At 47.4% G+C, this 13,727-nt stretch overlaps 1 protein-coding gene across 1 annotated transcript in view; it reads left to right on the top strand.

Moving 5' to 3' along the window:
- Positions 1-9,561, top strand: part of LOC125436727 (contactin-associated protein-like 4) — a 173,471-nt gene extending 163,910 nt beyond the window's left edge. Inside the window, exons 4-5 of the mRNA XM_048503966.1 lie at positions 5,733-5,880; positions 9,453-9,561. Coding sequence (XP_048359923.1) covers positions 5,733-5,880; positions 9,453-9,487 — 183 coding nt within the window. The 3' untranslated portion in view covers positions 9,488-9,561. The remainder of the gene's footprint in view (positions 1-5,732; positions 5,881-9,452) is intronic.
- Positions 9,562-13,727: the final 4,166 nt, after the last annotated feature.

Here is a 13,727-nt window from a genome sequence, read left to right on the forward strand (position 1 = left end):
TTTGCATTGTCAAAATCAACATTTGTCAGATTCAGAAGGCACCCCTGCAGGAATCTGCATGCTTAGTACGCAGATACATTACAATGTTCTAGGCCTGTGGTTGAGGATCCAATTGTAATGAGAGGCCACCAACCAGCTAAAAAACTGGCAACTGTGATATTAAACAAAATTAAATAATAATGTAAGTAGTAGTAGAAGAAGAAGTATCAATGCACTGAGTACTAGTCTTGTTAAAGAACTATTAAAATTACTGTGAATTGTGTGCAAATAGAGGTGAATTAATTATTTCAAGAAGTTTGAGAATTTAGTATTCACAAAGTATTAATGAAAAGCAACTGGCTGATTTAAACCACTTGTATATTTATTGATAGGGCAGGGTCATCTTTTGCGACTAGACTATAATGGAATGCTAAATCCTGTTTCCTTGTGACATCTGAGTCATAAATTCAGCTGCTTTGTGGATATATAGAAGTGTTCTTAAAATAATAAATATTGTATATAATATAGATATGTGTTTTGTTGCAAAACAAATATTATTCTGGCACTTTAAAGTGTAACCAGTGTTCTCTGCGTACTGTTTTGAGGCATTCCAGTATGTGTATAAGAATATATGCTAACTCAAATGGCAGGGGCTTTTTTGTTGAGAAAGGAGCATTAGTATTCACATTCCAAAAGTCTGATCTTATGAATTTGCCCATTATGGTAAATCTAATAGTATTTTAATGGAAAACAGTATGGTAAGAAAATGGTAAATTTAAGATAAGAATGTAAAATGTGCTCCTACCTCTATTCTAATACCCTGGTAAGATTTACCACCTTGGATAAGAAAAAAGATAACAATTGTCATACTGGTTGAAAGAAATATGGGTTTGTTAATTATTTGCTATTTGAGGTTGCAATTGTTCTAACTGCAAGTCAATCTACTCTCATAGTTTTTCACTGTATATTTCTATCAGTGTAAAGAAATCATAGTAATGTATTCTTTTGACACTCTTGAAAAGTTAATTAGGTTTTATATCATCAATCTATGAGATCAGTAAAGCTTGCTTCTTAACCAAATAGATATAGAATCAAGGACACAGTACTATGTGTCACATGTACCATGTCTGATATATTAAAAAAGCTGTTCGTGAATTAATGTGAAATCAACTAAAAACATTCAGGAATGTATTTTAAAAACACCCAAACATAATGGTCCTATTGACAAAGGCTTTCACAGCCGGATTCAACTGGTTATGGTAGGTTTTCCGGGCTGTGTGGCCATGGTCTAGAGTAGACATAGTGTGTAACAGACTTCTCTCTGTGATACACCTCTGAAGATGCCAGCCACAGATGCAGTTGAGACGTTAGGAACAAGATCTACCAGACCATAGCCACACAGCCCTGAAAACCCACCAGAACCATAATGGTCCTAGTTTGTGGGCAAAATCAAGGTGTAATGAAAATGGGGGGAAAGATAGAGCCATCCATCTTCTAATGTGTGGTAGGGAATATATTGAAATAGGTCACTTGCTGCCTTAAATCTTATTCCTAGCATATAATTGGTCTTCAGTCTCATTTATTATTGTAATTAAATGCAGTGTTCATTTCAGGTGGTACTATTTTGGGGAAGGCCATATGTGAGGGTTATAATATATGCTTTGTGTGTAGTAAGTTACTGTAGATCTGTGTACTGGCCAGGAAACCAGCAGGAGATTGGGGCAGTAGTGACATTGGGGTGCAATCAGTGGCAGTGATGTCATGCCTTTCCAGGAACCACTGGCAATTCCAAGAGAGACACCACTTTGAGGGTTTTTCCCCCAGTGATGTCAGATTATTAGCCCAACATTTTTTCACCTGTTTATTTAATTTTATCCTGTCATCTTTTGAAGTGATGAAAAGAAATGAAAGCTGGGGGTGGAGAACACCTCACCCCCTGCTGTGCTGGCTTGGCAGCTCTAGTGTTCACGCAATCAACAGCTTCCCCCACCAAAATCTGATGAGATAATTCAGTTTTGTAAGCCCTGCGGAATTGGTCAAGATCCCATGTGGCTCTAATAGAAGATGGCAACAAGTTCCACCAGACAGGGACTAAGGCACAAAAGGCCCTAGCCCGAGGTGGAGGCCAGCTGTATCATAGAGGGGCCAGGGACCACCAGTAAATTGGCCTCTTCAGAACGCAGAGGCCGTATACGGACATATGGGGAAAGACGGTAAGAAATGAGGGCCCCAGGCTGCGGAGTGCCATAAAGTGAAACAGTTTATATTTTTAGACTCTGTAATGTCCAGATAAATGATTGAATCCAAACGAAGAAGAAGAAGAAGAAGAAGAAGAAGAAGAAGAAGAAGAAGAAGAAGAAGAAGAAGAGGAGGAGGAGGAGGAGTTTGGATTTATATCCCCCCTTTCTCTCCTGTAGGAGACTCAAAGGGGCTTACAATCTCCTTGCCCTTCCCCCCTCACAACAAACACCCTGTGAGGTAGGTGCGGCTGAGAGAGCTCCGAGAAGCTGTGACTAGCCCAAGGTCACCCAGCTGGTGTGTGTGGGAGTGCACGGGGTAATCTGAATTCCCCAGATAAGCCTCCACAGCTCAGGCGGCAGAGCGGAGAATCAAACCCGGTTCCTGCAGATTAGATACACGAGCTCTTAACCTCCCATGCCACTGCTGCTCCTAAGCAAGTCCTGGAGGATGGCATGACCCTTGAGAACATATGGACTACTCTGAGAAGAATTCATTGGATGTTGTTCCATTCTATTTTTGTGTGAATGTTTTCACAAATGATGTGAGAGTTCATAAAAAGTTGGGATAGAACAATTTCCACCATTACTTCCTTCTTACTGCAGCCTGCCCCTTGCAAGGGACACTGGTAGAAGGAGACAAGCCCATTCTTAGAGCTCTGCTGAACTCACAGAAGTTTAGTTCCAACGCATTTTTTTAAAAAATAACAGCTCAACAATCCTGCTTTTGAAAAAAAAGTAGAATAATTTAAAGGAGAGGTTGATTTTCTTTCCTATAAATACAATTGGGTGTCTGATTTTAAATTAAGAACACATTATTCTAGACTATTACGTTGTAACTATAAAATATGCATTATGAATTCCAAACATGACATTGAATTTTCATGAGATACAATTACCCCAAATTAATATCAGTGGAACACTTTGTTTTTCTTGGTGCTTCAACTGTTGGGGGCTGAGTTCTGGTTCAATCAGCAAATTAACTGGAGAGGTCAACAGCCATTACATACATGAGTTACTGCAAACAAGGACTGTAAGAGATTCAAAAGTCTGGACAGGATTGTGGCAGTTTTCCTATATTGGTTTTCTTTTTACTTACAATAATAAATTTGACACTGAATGCATTCAAGCATTTAGAGTTGCAAGACCTAGCAGCATTACAGGTTAGCTCTAATGAGTCTATTCAGAAGCTGTTAATTGATATTAAGTCCCCTGAAGGGAGAGAGAAGGATCCTATCATAATGCAGATGCTTATGTCATTAGAATTATGTATTCTAGAATCACTATCTTGTAAGAATAGAATCAGACATATAAGCACTTGATTTGTTAATAAAATTAATAAAATATCCTTCTGTTTTCATTTTAAATGTATATTCTGATTTTAGGTGGCTTTTAGGTAATCCAAATATATTGGAGATGTACATGTAAATTATAGATCCTAATGGTCCAATCCTGGGACAGGGCATGAACAGGTAGATGGACGTAGCATGGGGCCATGCCAGCGTGTTTGCCTCCTCTGCTGGCATAAGGGGCACCTCCTCATAGGTGGGGAGGGCAAAGGTGCTGGTGGCCTAATGCTCCTCAGTGCTGAGGCAGTGAAACTAAGAAGTAGCCACCTCCACAGAGAAATGCTGGCATCTGATCAGACGCTGGTGTAGGAGATGGTGGGTTACAGTATTCTTGGGGGTGGAGCCAATATTAATCAGCTTCCATTCAGGTTTTAGGGCTGGAAATGCAGCAGGCTGGGCCCCTGACTTACACCTCCCAAAAGGGTGGCGTAAGTTCACTTAGCTCTATGGAGGGCTATCAAAAGGTGGTGGGGATTTTCTTCTGCCTTCCTGCCCCACCTGTAAACCCTCTGGAGTTGGTGGGGCATTGCAGCAGTGGTGCCATCCTGGCCCCCCTGGTCTGTGGATTAGTATGGGATTCAGATTACAAAAAAAATTGTTTTCTGTGATTTGGTACAATGTATTTATTTATTTAAGAACTTTAATCTATCACAGTTTGAAGTCAGAGCAAAAGTCTTGAATAGTAGGCTATCACAATTCTGAAAGATAGAACCAATCACAATGGAAATCAAATGGATGTCATGACCTTCTTTATGCCAGAAATGACCTGTGATTGTGAGGAGTTCAACAAATAACAGTTGGACAATCCATATGGTTTCAAACATTACATTTCTAAATGGGGTTATTATTCTCTCCTTGAAGGATAAGGTTCTTTTGTATCCAGCCTTACATCAGACAGTGATTATGACTACTTTTGTCTGATTTATTTGTCTGCTACTGGACCATAGAAACCTGTCCATTGTTTTCTATGTCTTTATTTAAAAAAATAAAAATCATGTATATCCATCATTTCCTCTTGGTTTTGAACACATGAATCTGTTTTACTCTGAGTCAGCTCACTGGTTGGCCAGAGGATCACCAGGATCTTTAACAATGTTTACTACCCGCTCCTTTTAAGTGAAGGTACTAGGAACTAAATCTGGGACCTTTTGCTTGCAAAGCAGATACACTGCCACTGAGCTGTGGTCCTAATCACATGTGATTCCAGTGCATGTGTTATGATTCCAGATCAAGCCAGTGGTGGGACTCAAATAATTTAACAACCATTTCCAGTGGTCGGATTCAAATAATTTAACAACTGGTTGTTTACAAGCACCATTTTAACAACCAGTTCTGCCGAAGTGGTGCAAACCTGCTGAATCCCACCACTGGATCAAGCTATTATAATGCTTCAGTTGATCAACTGTGCTGCTTTCTTTTTGACTGTGGTAGACTGGAAGGAGCTCATTTCAGCAATTCCAACTTTTGGGAATGTTGAAAAATCCCCAAAGACAGGTAGATATGTATTACAAGTAAATCCACAGTGAAGGAGGTATAAATTGCCAGTTTTCTCTGATTCTGCATTTTCTTCCCTCTTAATTCCAGGGACAATCAATCCCTAATGGAGAGGTACCTTAGGAGACAATGATTACTTCTATTCTTAGATAGAGATCTGTCCATGGGGAGCTTTAGAATTATCTGAGATCGTCTTGCATCTGGTCACTTTGATGTCATGAATATTAATATTTTCCTAAGATAGCTCTGACACCTCTGAAGAACAATGAGCATAAATGGTACTGAACATGCATATGCACACATCTATCTGAGGCTAGTATACCCCATCCATAGCGTTAATTTGTTGCAGCCACCAGTATTGATATAAGCAAGTAAAAATAATAGTCTACTCATTTCTGACAAACAAATCAAAACAAAGGAGATATCTTAAATAACAAGTATCATCCTGATTCCATTTCTATAGTGCAAATTTTAGGAGAGTGAATAGGGTCAGAATTAAATTTCCTTGCTTCATTTTGTAGGCATGTCTTAGGTTGTCATGGGTATTCAATGTTGAATTTTTTGCATAGAATCTTACAGCATAAAGAGAGAGGGGAGAGGGGGAAGGAGTTTTCATTTAATACCATGCTTAAACCACGCAGCAAAAGTTGACTTTTAAAAATATCCCTTTTAGGTTTTTTCAGGAAACACAAATGCAGACAGCGTGGTGTATTATAAACTCCAGCATTCCATCAAAGCAAGATTTCTACGGTTTGTCCCTTTGGATTGGAACCCAAATGGAAGGATTGGAATGCGGATTGAGGTCTATGGTTGTGCTTATAGTAAGTAATGGCTCTTTTTAAATAAGCATTTGTCATATTAATTAGATTTGTCCATTACAAGACATTTTACAGAAGTTTTGTATTTTCATATTCTGAAGTAGCATTTCACTTTTCTTTATTATTTTGCTATTTGCATACAGAGGTCAACGGTACCATGTAATACATTAGAATATTTTTCAGTCATACTAATTTAAGGTAAAACTTCATTTATACATTTTCTCTTGCAAATTTAGATTTTGTCTGCATAATAATTTTTTCTCTCTCTCCCTGTTGCACTTTGGCCACATTTGTCCTCCAGAAAAATCCCCAGTGTTGGTTTCATAATGTGATTTTAACAGTGTTGGTTACCAACACTAAAACCAAATAAGTGCTACTTTTCAAGATCATACTTCATACTATAGAAAAAAGACTATATGACTGTGCTAACAGTATGAGCTAAGGTTGGTGGTATTGTGGATCAAATTGATTTTTGTGCCAATTTCAAAAATCATCATTGTTTCATAAATGGAATTGATTTTAATTTCTAGTATGTTTACATTTTGGTAAGCTTCAGTTACATTTTTGAATACAGTTTAGATCCTTGCAAATTTTAAAGTACTATAGAAACAATTAGATTTCGTAAATCCCAGCTTAATAATTTAATTAATATAGAATTCGTGCCGTAAATGATTAACTTACAATAGATGCTAAGGGTTTACTGATGTGGCCCTTACATGAGTTTAGCAGCCATGATGGGCAAGATATAGGGTGCAAGCATAGGGCTTCACAGATCCCAGTAAAGTTCATGGTATGAAAGATCCAATTTAGGAAATATCTGAAGAGGCTATAGTATTTTGGGCAACTCCTAATGAGGTATCCTTGGCATGAATATTGTTGAAGTCCCCCAAAATGATCAGTCTAGGAGGCTCCAGCACTATGTCTGATGATATCTCTGCCAACACATAGAGGGTAACCACTGCAGAACTAAGTAATTGGTAGATTGCCTAATCCAGAGGTCTGCAACCTGCGGCTCTGGTCTTTTGTCCTTGTACTGCGACTCCATGTGGCTTGGGACCTGAGCAACCTGAGGACCACGCTTTGCCATAATAAGCAAGTGGACAACTGCCCTGGGCCATCTACGGAGGATGCCCCCAGCTGGCAGGTGACAGCAGGCACCAGATTAGGGAAGGAGGGGAAAGGACGCGGGAGGAGGGGAGGAAGGATGGAAGGAGGGGCTGGGAAGGAGGCGCGCTTGCCGCATCCCAAGTGCAACTTGCAGTCCTTTCCCCTCCTTCCCAGACATCAGATGAGGGAAGGAGGGGAAAGGACACTGGAGGGAGGAAGGAAGGAGGGGGCAGGGAGAGAGGCATGCTCACCACATCCCAAGTGCAACTTGCCGTTGTTGGCATTGCCGCCGCTGACTATCCCGCCCGCTTGGATGATGGCTCATGACATTTTTACTTTGCTACATGGATAATTTCAGTTCAGCTTTTTAATTCATTTGAAAGAGACCTTCAACTTGCCGTGTTTTTTTGTTATTTTTAAGAGATCAAAATGTTCAAAATGTGTTCTTTACATAAATAACATATAATTTTCTCTGTAGCACTTCATGGATTTTATAAGCAACACACTATAATTGTTTATACAAAGCGTAAAGGTAAATATATATATATATATAGTGTTATCTTCATTTTAAATGTCAAAAAGTATTTGCGGCTCCAAGTGTTTTCTTTTCCATGGAAAACGGGTCCAAATGGCTCTTTAGGTGTTAAAGGTTGCTGACCCCGGCCTAATCTATCCTTAGTCTCTAGTGTAAGGAGTATATATAATCAATGCCAGTGATAGTTCACATTGGATGTGAGTAGAAGTAAAAGATTTAAGAAGGAAAATTGCCACGTTCCTCCCTGGCCAGTTGTGCAGGGTTGGTAAAGGACTGTGTAATCAGGAGGCATTAGTTGGGAAACAGACATATAACTATACCAAATTCCTGGATACTTTATAATATTCTTGGAAATTAACCTAGTAAATGTATTGTTTCCATATCACAAATGGAGCACAATGAAAGCTGTTGGCTTGTACCCTGCCACTCAGCTCAGCAAAATTTGAAAACTTCCTCCAAACTAAGGAGTTTTAAGACCTACTTAAACTGGATGACAGTTACTTCAGCTGGACGAAAGCTTCAAACTTTGATAAGTGGTGTAATACTGTTAGTGGCATTTCTTTTAATAAATTCACAGTTTTATTTACCTTTGATTTTTTTAATGTGAAGGTCAGAAATCAAAATCAAAGAATTATAATATACAAGTTAGTGTGGATGGATTTCATTTTATTGCTTGTGGTGAAAGCAGAGGCAGAAATAGTAATGCTAATTAATTCATTAATTGATTTTTATTTATCTGCTGCCCTGTGCCAAGGATGGATGACAACAAATTAAAAATAGATTGAACTTGTAATTTTTTACTGACTTGATGTCCTAGTTTTAATGGTCTAATTTTCTTGGTGGAAATGTGCTGATTAAAAAAAAAGTGACAAATGCACCAAGAATTCCAGTGTCCTCCTTCAAACTGTCCTTACCAAAGTAAAACTCAATTTACTGACACGGGGAAAAATGCTGGTGGGGTTTTGCTGAATATCAAAGTTATGAATGTAAAAATCCATCACATCCATTCTGACTTGGACCCTACATAAGCAGTGACAGGATCAGATGGTGACAAGTTTGGTGACCAGTGGTTTCTGATACTTTCTGTAAGGTTGTGATTTAGCTAGAAGGCTGGTTCAGCCTTGGAGGAGATTCCTCAGCCGCATTGGGCTGATTGCCCAGCGTAGTTGTTATCACTTACTTAACCTTGCTTTCTGTCTGTGTGAACTGCTTCTGGTTTGTGGGAATGAGTAATTGTTTATGTCCAGTTCTTGGCGGGAAGGAGAGACCAGTAAAAGCGGTCGCCTGACCGGGGTGTGTGTGTGTTAGAATCTGCATTGTCTGTAGAGCCGATCATGAAAGCCAGCTAATAAAGAACTCTTATGGTTACTTTTGGTCTGGACCTTACTGATTCCTTACACTTTCCAATTTATTCAATCTGAGATGTGCACAGGATTCTTGGAAGTTATACTTGCTTATATATAATCCTTGCCATTTCTGTATACTTAAAGTTGCTGCCTGAGTCCAAAAGATAATTAAAACTTCTTTGACAGAGGGGATGGTTGCCCCAGCCTTGAAACACACGGTGGTATGGTTACTTCTAAAGAAGCCTACCATGAACCCAGGAGATCTCAGTAACTAAAGACCAGAACAATAATTGAACTGGTGGGGGCTGAGCAACTTCAAGCCTTTCTGGATGAAGAAGATTGTTCAAGTTTTAGGCCAGGTTATAAGTCTGAAACAGTCTAGGTTGCTCTGATGGGCGACTTGCACCAGAAGAAGGTGATAAGGATTGTGTCTTGAATCTAGTACCATTGATCATGGTATTGTTCTGAACTGCCTTTCTGGGCTAGGATTGGAAAGCACTGTTTTGCAATGGTTCTAGCTGGCAGGTAGGTTTCAGAAGGTAGTAAAGAGTGGACTATTGCTTAGCATCTTGGCATTTGGCCTGCAGGGTTCTTTTCCCTATGTTCTACAATATCTGTATGAAACTGCTGGGTGAGGTCATCTGGAGATTTGAGCTGGATTATCAACAATATTTGGATGACACTTGTGCTTCTGGAAGCTGGAAAAACCTGAACTGGTTCCTGGAAACACTTTTGGAGTGAATGCAGGCTAAGAAACTGAAGCTTAATTCCAACAATATGGAGTGCTGCTGGTGAGTGGAATGTCTAACCCAGGATTTAAGGTCTCACCTATTCTGGATGGGGCTGCATTCCTCCTTGAAGGAACAGGTCCTTAGTATAGGGGTGGTCTTGGACGCAGGTCTATTGCCATGTAGCAGTATGTGGCCAGAAGTACCTTTTACCAATTAGCCAGCTGCAGCCATTCCTGAGCAGAAAAGATCTGGCCATAGTGGTGCAAGCTCTAGTTACATTTGGATTAAATTATTGCAGTATGGTCTAAATGGAGTTGCCAGGATATTGACTGGTGTGGGTTGTATTGGTCATATCACTCCACTCTTGGCCTATCTCCACTGGTTCACATTCTGTTCGGGGCACAATTCAAGGTGATGGTATTAATTTTGTTTTGTTTTGATTGACATTCCATCAGTGGTTCCTCCTTCCTGCCCAATGTTTAATTGTTATGTTTTTGTTTGTGTATTATAACACTGGTTTTTATTGATTTAATAATTTGTTGGTTTTAATGGGTTTTAAAATGTGCTCTTATTATATATGCCTTCAAAATAAATTTTAAAAAATTAAAAATTGAGAATTATTTTCTTAATTAAAATCATGACTTTTCAGATTATTTCTTTTGTAATACAGAACAGGCAGTACTTGTTCAGTTGCTTGTTGACTGGGTTAGTTTGGGGGAGAGGCTGTGGCTGAATGGTATACCATGGCCAATTCCACACAGGCCAGCAAACAGAGGTGTAGGGCACTATGTAACCCGTTGAGGGAGGGAGCAGACTTTGCATAGGTCCTGCTGCCAAAATGAGTCTGCCTCATTTTATTTCCCCAACCTGCTTTTTTAAAAGCACCAAACTAGTGATCCTTCTGAAAAATCCCAGTTGGAGCTGTGCCCAAGCGAACAGCCAGGCAGGAGGTGCTGCACTGTCCACAGCAGGGAGAAACTGCCTGCCATTGCCCTGCTATTTCAGGGTGCAGGGTGCAGCCAGTCATATCATGGGACAATTTGCAGGGATGTGGGGGTTCATTTTTGCATGCCTGTATAGTTACACATGTTTTGCTGGAAATTTCAAAACAAAACAGAAGTGGCCCGACAGCAACCTGAATTGTTTCTGTGGGCTCCAATCGCTGCCTGCACAGAATACATGTGAACAGGAAAATGGATTCTTTTATCATGACTGCAACCCATTATACATTTGCTGAGTGGAATCGGCCCATGTACCAGGTTCAATCCCCCCATCTCCATTCAAAAGCATCAAGTAGGGGGTAATATGTAAGACTCTGAGACTCTGGCGGATTCTGCATGGGCCAAAAACTGTGGTGTGAAAATGGTGTAAAATGGTTTAAAACAGTGTAAAATGGTTTACACCATTTTCACACCATTTTCACACCGCTGTTTTTGGCCCATGCCGAATCCACCAGAGATGTATGAGATGAAGAAGAGGGTTTTATACCCTTCTTTTATCTAGCTTAAAGAGTCTCCAAGTGGTTTACAGTCACCTTTCTCCCCCCACACACACACACCACAACATGCATCTAGTAAGGTAGGTTGGCCTGAGAAGTTCTGAGAGAAAACTGTGACTGACCCAAGGTCACCCAGTAGGCTTCATGTGGAGGACTGGGAAATCAAAATCAGCTCATCAGATTAGAGTCTGCTGCTCACGTGGAGGAGTGGGTTTTAAAACCTTGTTTTCCAGATTAGAGTCTACTATTCTTAAGCTTTGTACCACAAAGAAGAGTAACTGCCAGTCAGAGCAAACAATATTGATAGACCAGTGGTATGACAGTATAAGGCAGCTCTATGTCAGCAGAAGTATGTCTTTCTGTAGATGGTTTATCCATTTTAACTCTTTTTTTCTGGTTGTTGCAGTTATGTTCCCCCTTCCCCTATTTTATTTTTTTAGTGACATGGACATTTGTCCCATAGAGATGTAATACCATTGCTGAGAATTTTGACTGACCACCCTTTTGTTAAGATAGTGAATCTGAATGGTTGATTGGTGTTTTCACATTGGCTTATATTTATTCAGGCCGTTTCCGCACGGCCCCCCAGGTGCCCCCACGCCGGCAAGAATTCTGCCGGCGTGGGGGCGGAGGCCGTTCGCACGCAAGCGTGCGAGCGGCCTCAGGAGAGACTGGCAGACGACAGAAGCTGGCTATGCCCGCGATGGAGTCGCCTCTGCCCCCTTTCATTTACACAGCACTCACCTTGGCTCCGTCGTCGGCCTGCGCACTGGCCTCCGAAGCCCATGCATCGCTGCCCTCCAACCTCCAGGGGTCGGAGGACAGTGAGGGAGGGGCTCCCCCCCCCCCACCCCCCCCCCCCCCCACCCCCCCCCCCCCCCACCCCCCCCCCCCCCCACCCCCCCCCCCCCCCACCCCCCCCCCCCCCCACCCCCCCCCCCCCCCACCCCCCCCCCCCCCCACCCCCCCCCCCCCCCACCCCCCCCCCCCCCCACCCCCCCCCCCCCCCACCCCCCCCCCCCCCCACCCCCCCCCCCCCCCACCCCCCCCCCCCCCCACCCCCCCCCCCCCCCACCCCCCCCCCCCCCCACCCCCCCCCCCCCCCACCCCCCCCCCCCCCCACCCCCCCCCCCCCCCACCCCCCCCCCCCCCCACCCCCCCCCCCCCCCACCCCCCCCCCCCCCCACCCCCCCCCCCCCCCACCCCCCCCCCCCCCCACCCCCCCCCCCCCCCACCCCCCCCCCCCCCCACCCCCCCCCCCCCCCACCCCCCCCCCCCCCCACCCCCCCCCCCCCCCACCCCCCCCCCCCCCCACCCCCCCCCCCCCCCACCCCCCCCCCCCCCCACCCCCCCCCCCCCCCACCCCCCCCCCCCCCCACCCCCCCCCCCCCCCACCCCCCCCCCCCCCCACCCCCCCCCCCCCCCACCCCCCCCCCCCCCCACCCCCCCCCCCCCCCACCCCCCCCCCCCCCCACCCCCCCCCCCCCCCACCCCCCCCCCCCCCCACCCCCCCCCCCCCCCACCCCCCCCCCCCCCCACCCCCCCCCCCCCCCACCCCCCCCCCCCCCCACCCCCCCCCCCCCCCACCCCCCCCCCCCCCCACCCCCCCCCCCCCCCACCCCCCCCCCCCCCCACCCCCCCCCCCCCCCACCCCCCCCCCCCCCCACCCCCCCCCCCCCCCACCCCCCCCCCCCCCCACCCCCCCCCCCCCCCACCCCCCCCCCCCCCCACCCCCCCCCCCCCCCACCCCCCCCCCCCCCCACCCCCCCCCCCCCCCACCCCCCCCCCCCCCCACCCCCCCCCCCCCCCACCCCCCCCCCCCCCCACCCCCCCCCCCCCCCACCCCCCCCCCCCCCCACCCCCCCCCCCCCCCACCCCCCCCCCCCCCCACCCCCCCCCCCCCCCACCCCCCCCCCCCCCCACCCCCCCCCCCCCCCACCCCCCCCCCCCCCCACCCCCCCCCCCCCCCACCCCCCCCCCCCCCCACCCCCCCCCCCCCCCACCCCCCCCCCCCCCCACCCCCCCCCCCCCCCACCCCCCCCCCCCCCCACCCCCCCCCCCCCCCACCCCCCCCCCCCCCCACCCCCCCCCCCCCCCACCCCCCCCCCCCCCCACCCCCCCCCCCCCCCACCCCCCCCCCCCCCCACCCCCCCCCCCCCCCACCCCCCCCCCCCCCCACCCCCCCCCCCCCCCACCCCCCCCCCCCCCCACCCCCCCCCCCCCCCACCCCCCCCCCCCCCCACCCCCCCCCCCCCCCACCCCCCCCCCCCCCCACCCCCCCCCCCCCCCACCCCCCCCCCCCCCCACCCCCCCCCCCCCCCACCCCCCCCCCCCCCCACCCCCCCCCCCCCCCACCCCCCCCCCCCCCCACCCCCCCCCCCCCCCACCCCCCCCCCCCCCCACCCCCCCCCCCCCCCACCCCCCCCCCCCCCCACCCCCCCCCCCCCCCACCCCCCCCCCCCCCCACCCCCCCCCCCCCCCACCCCCCCCCCCCCCCACCCCCCCCCCCCCCCACCCCCCCCCCCCCCCACCCCCCCCCCCCCCCACCCCCCCCCCCCCCCACCCCCCCCCCCCCCCACCCCCCCCCCCCCCCACCCCCCCCCCCCCCCACCCCCCCCCCCCCCCACCCCCCC

This window comes from Sphaerodactylus townsendi, linkage group LG07 (genome assembly GCF_021028975.2).
Source record: "Sphaerodactylus townsendi isolate TG3544 linkage group LG07, MPM_Stown_v2.3, whole genome shotgun sequence".
NCBI lineage: Eukaryota > Metazoa > Chordata > Lepidosauria > Squamata > Sphaerodactylidae > Sphaerodactylus > Sphaerodactylus townsendi.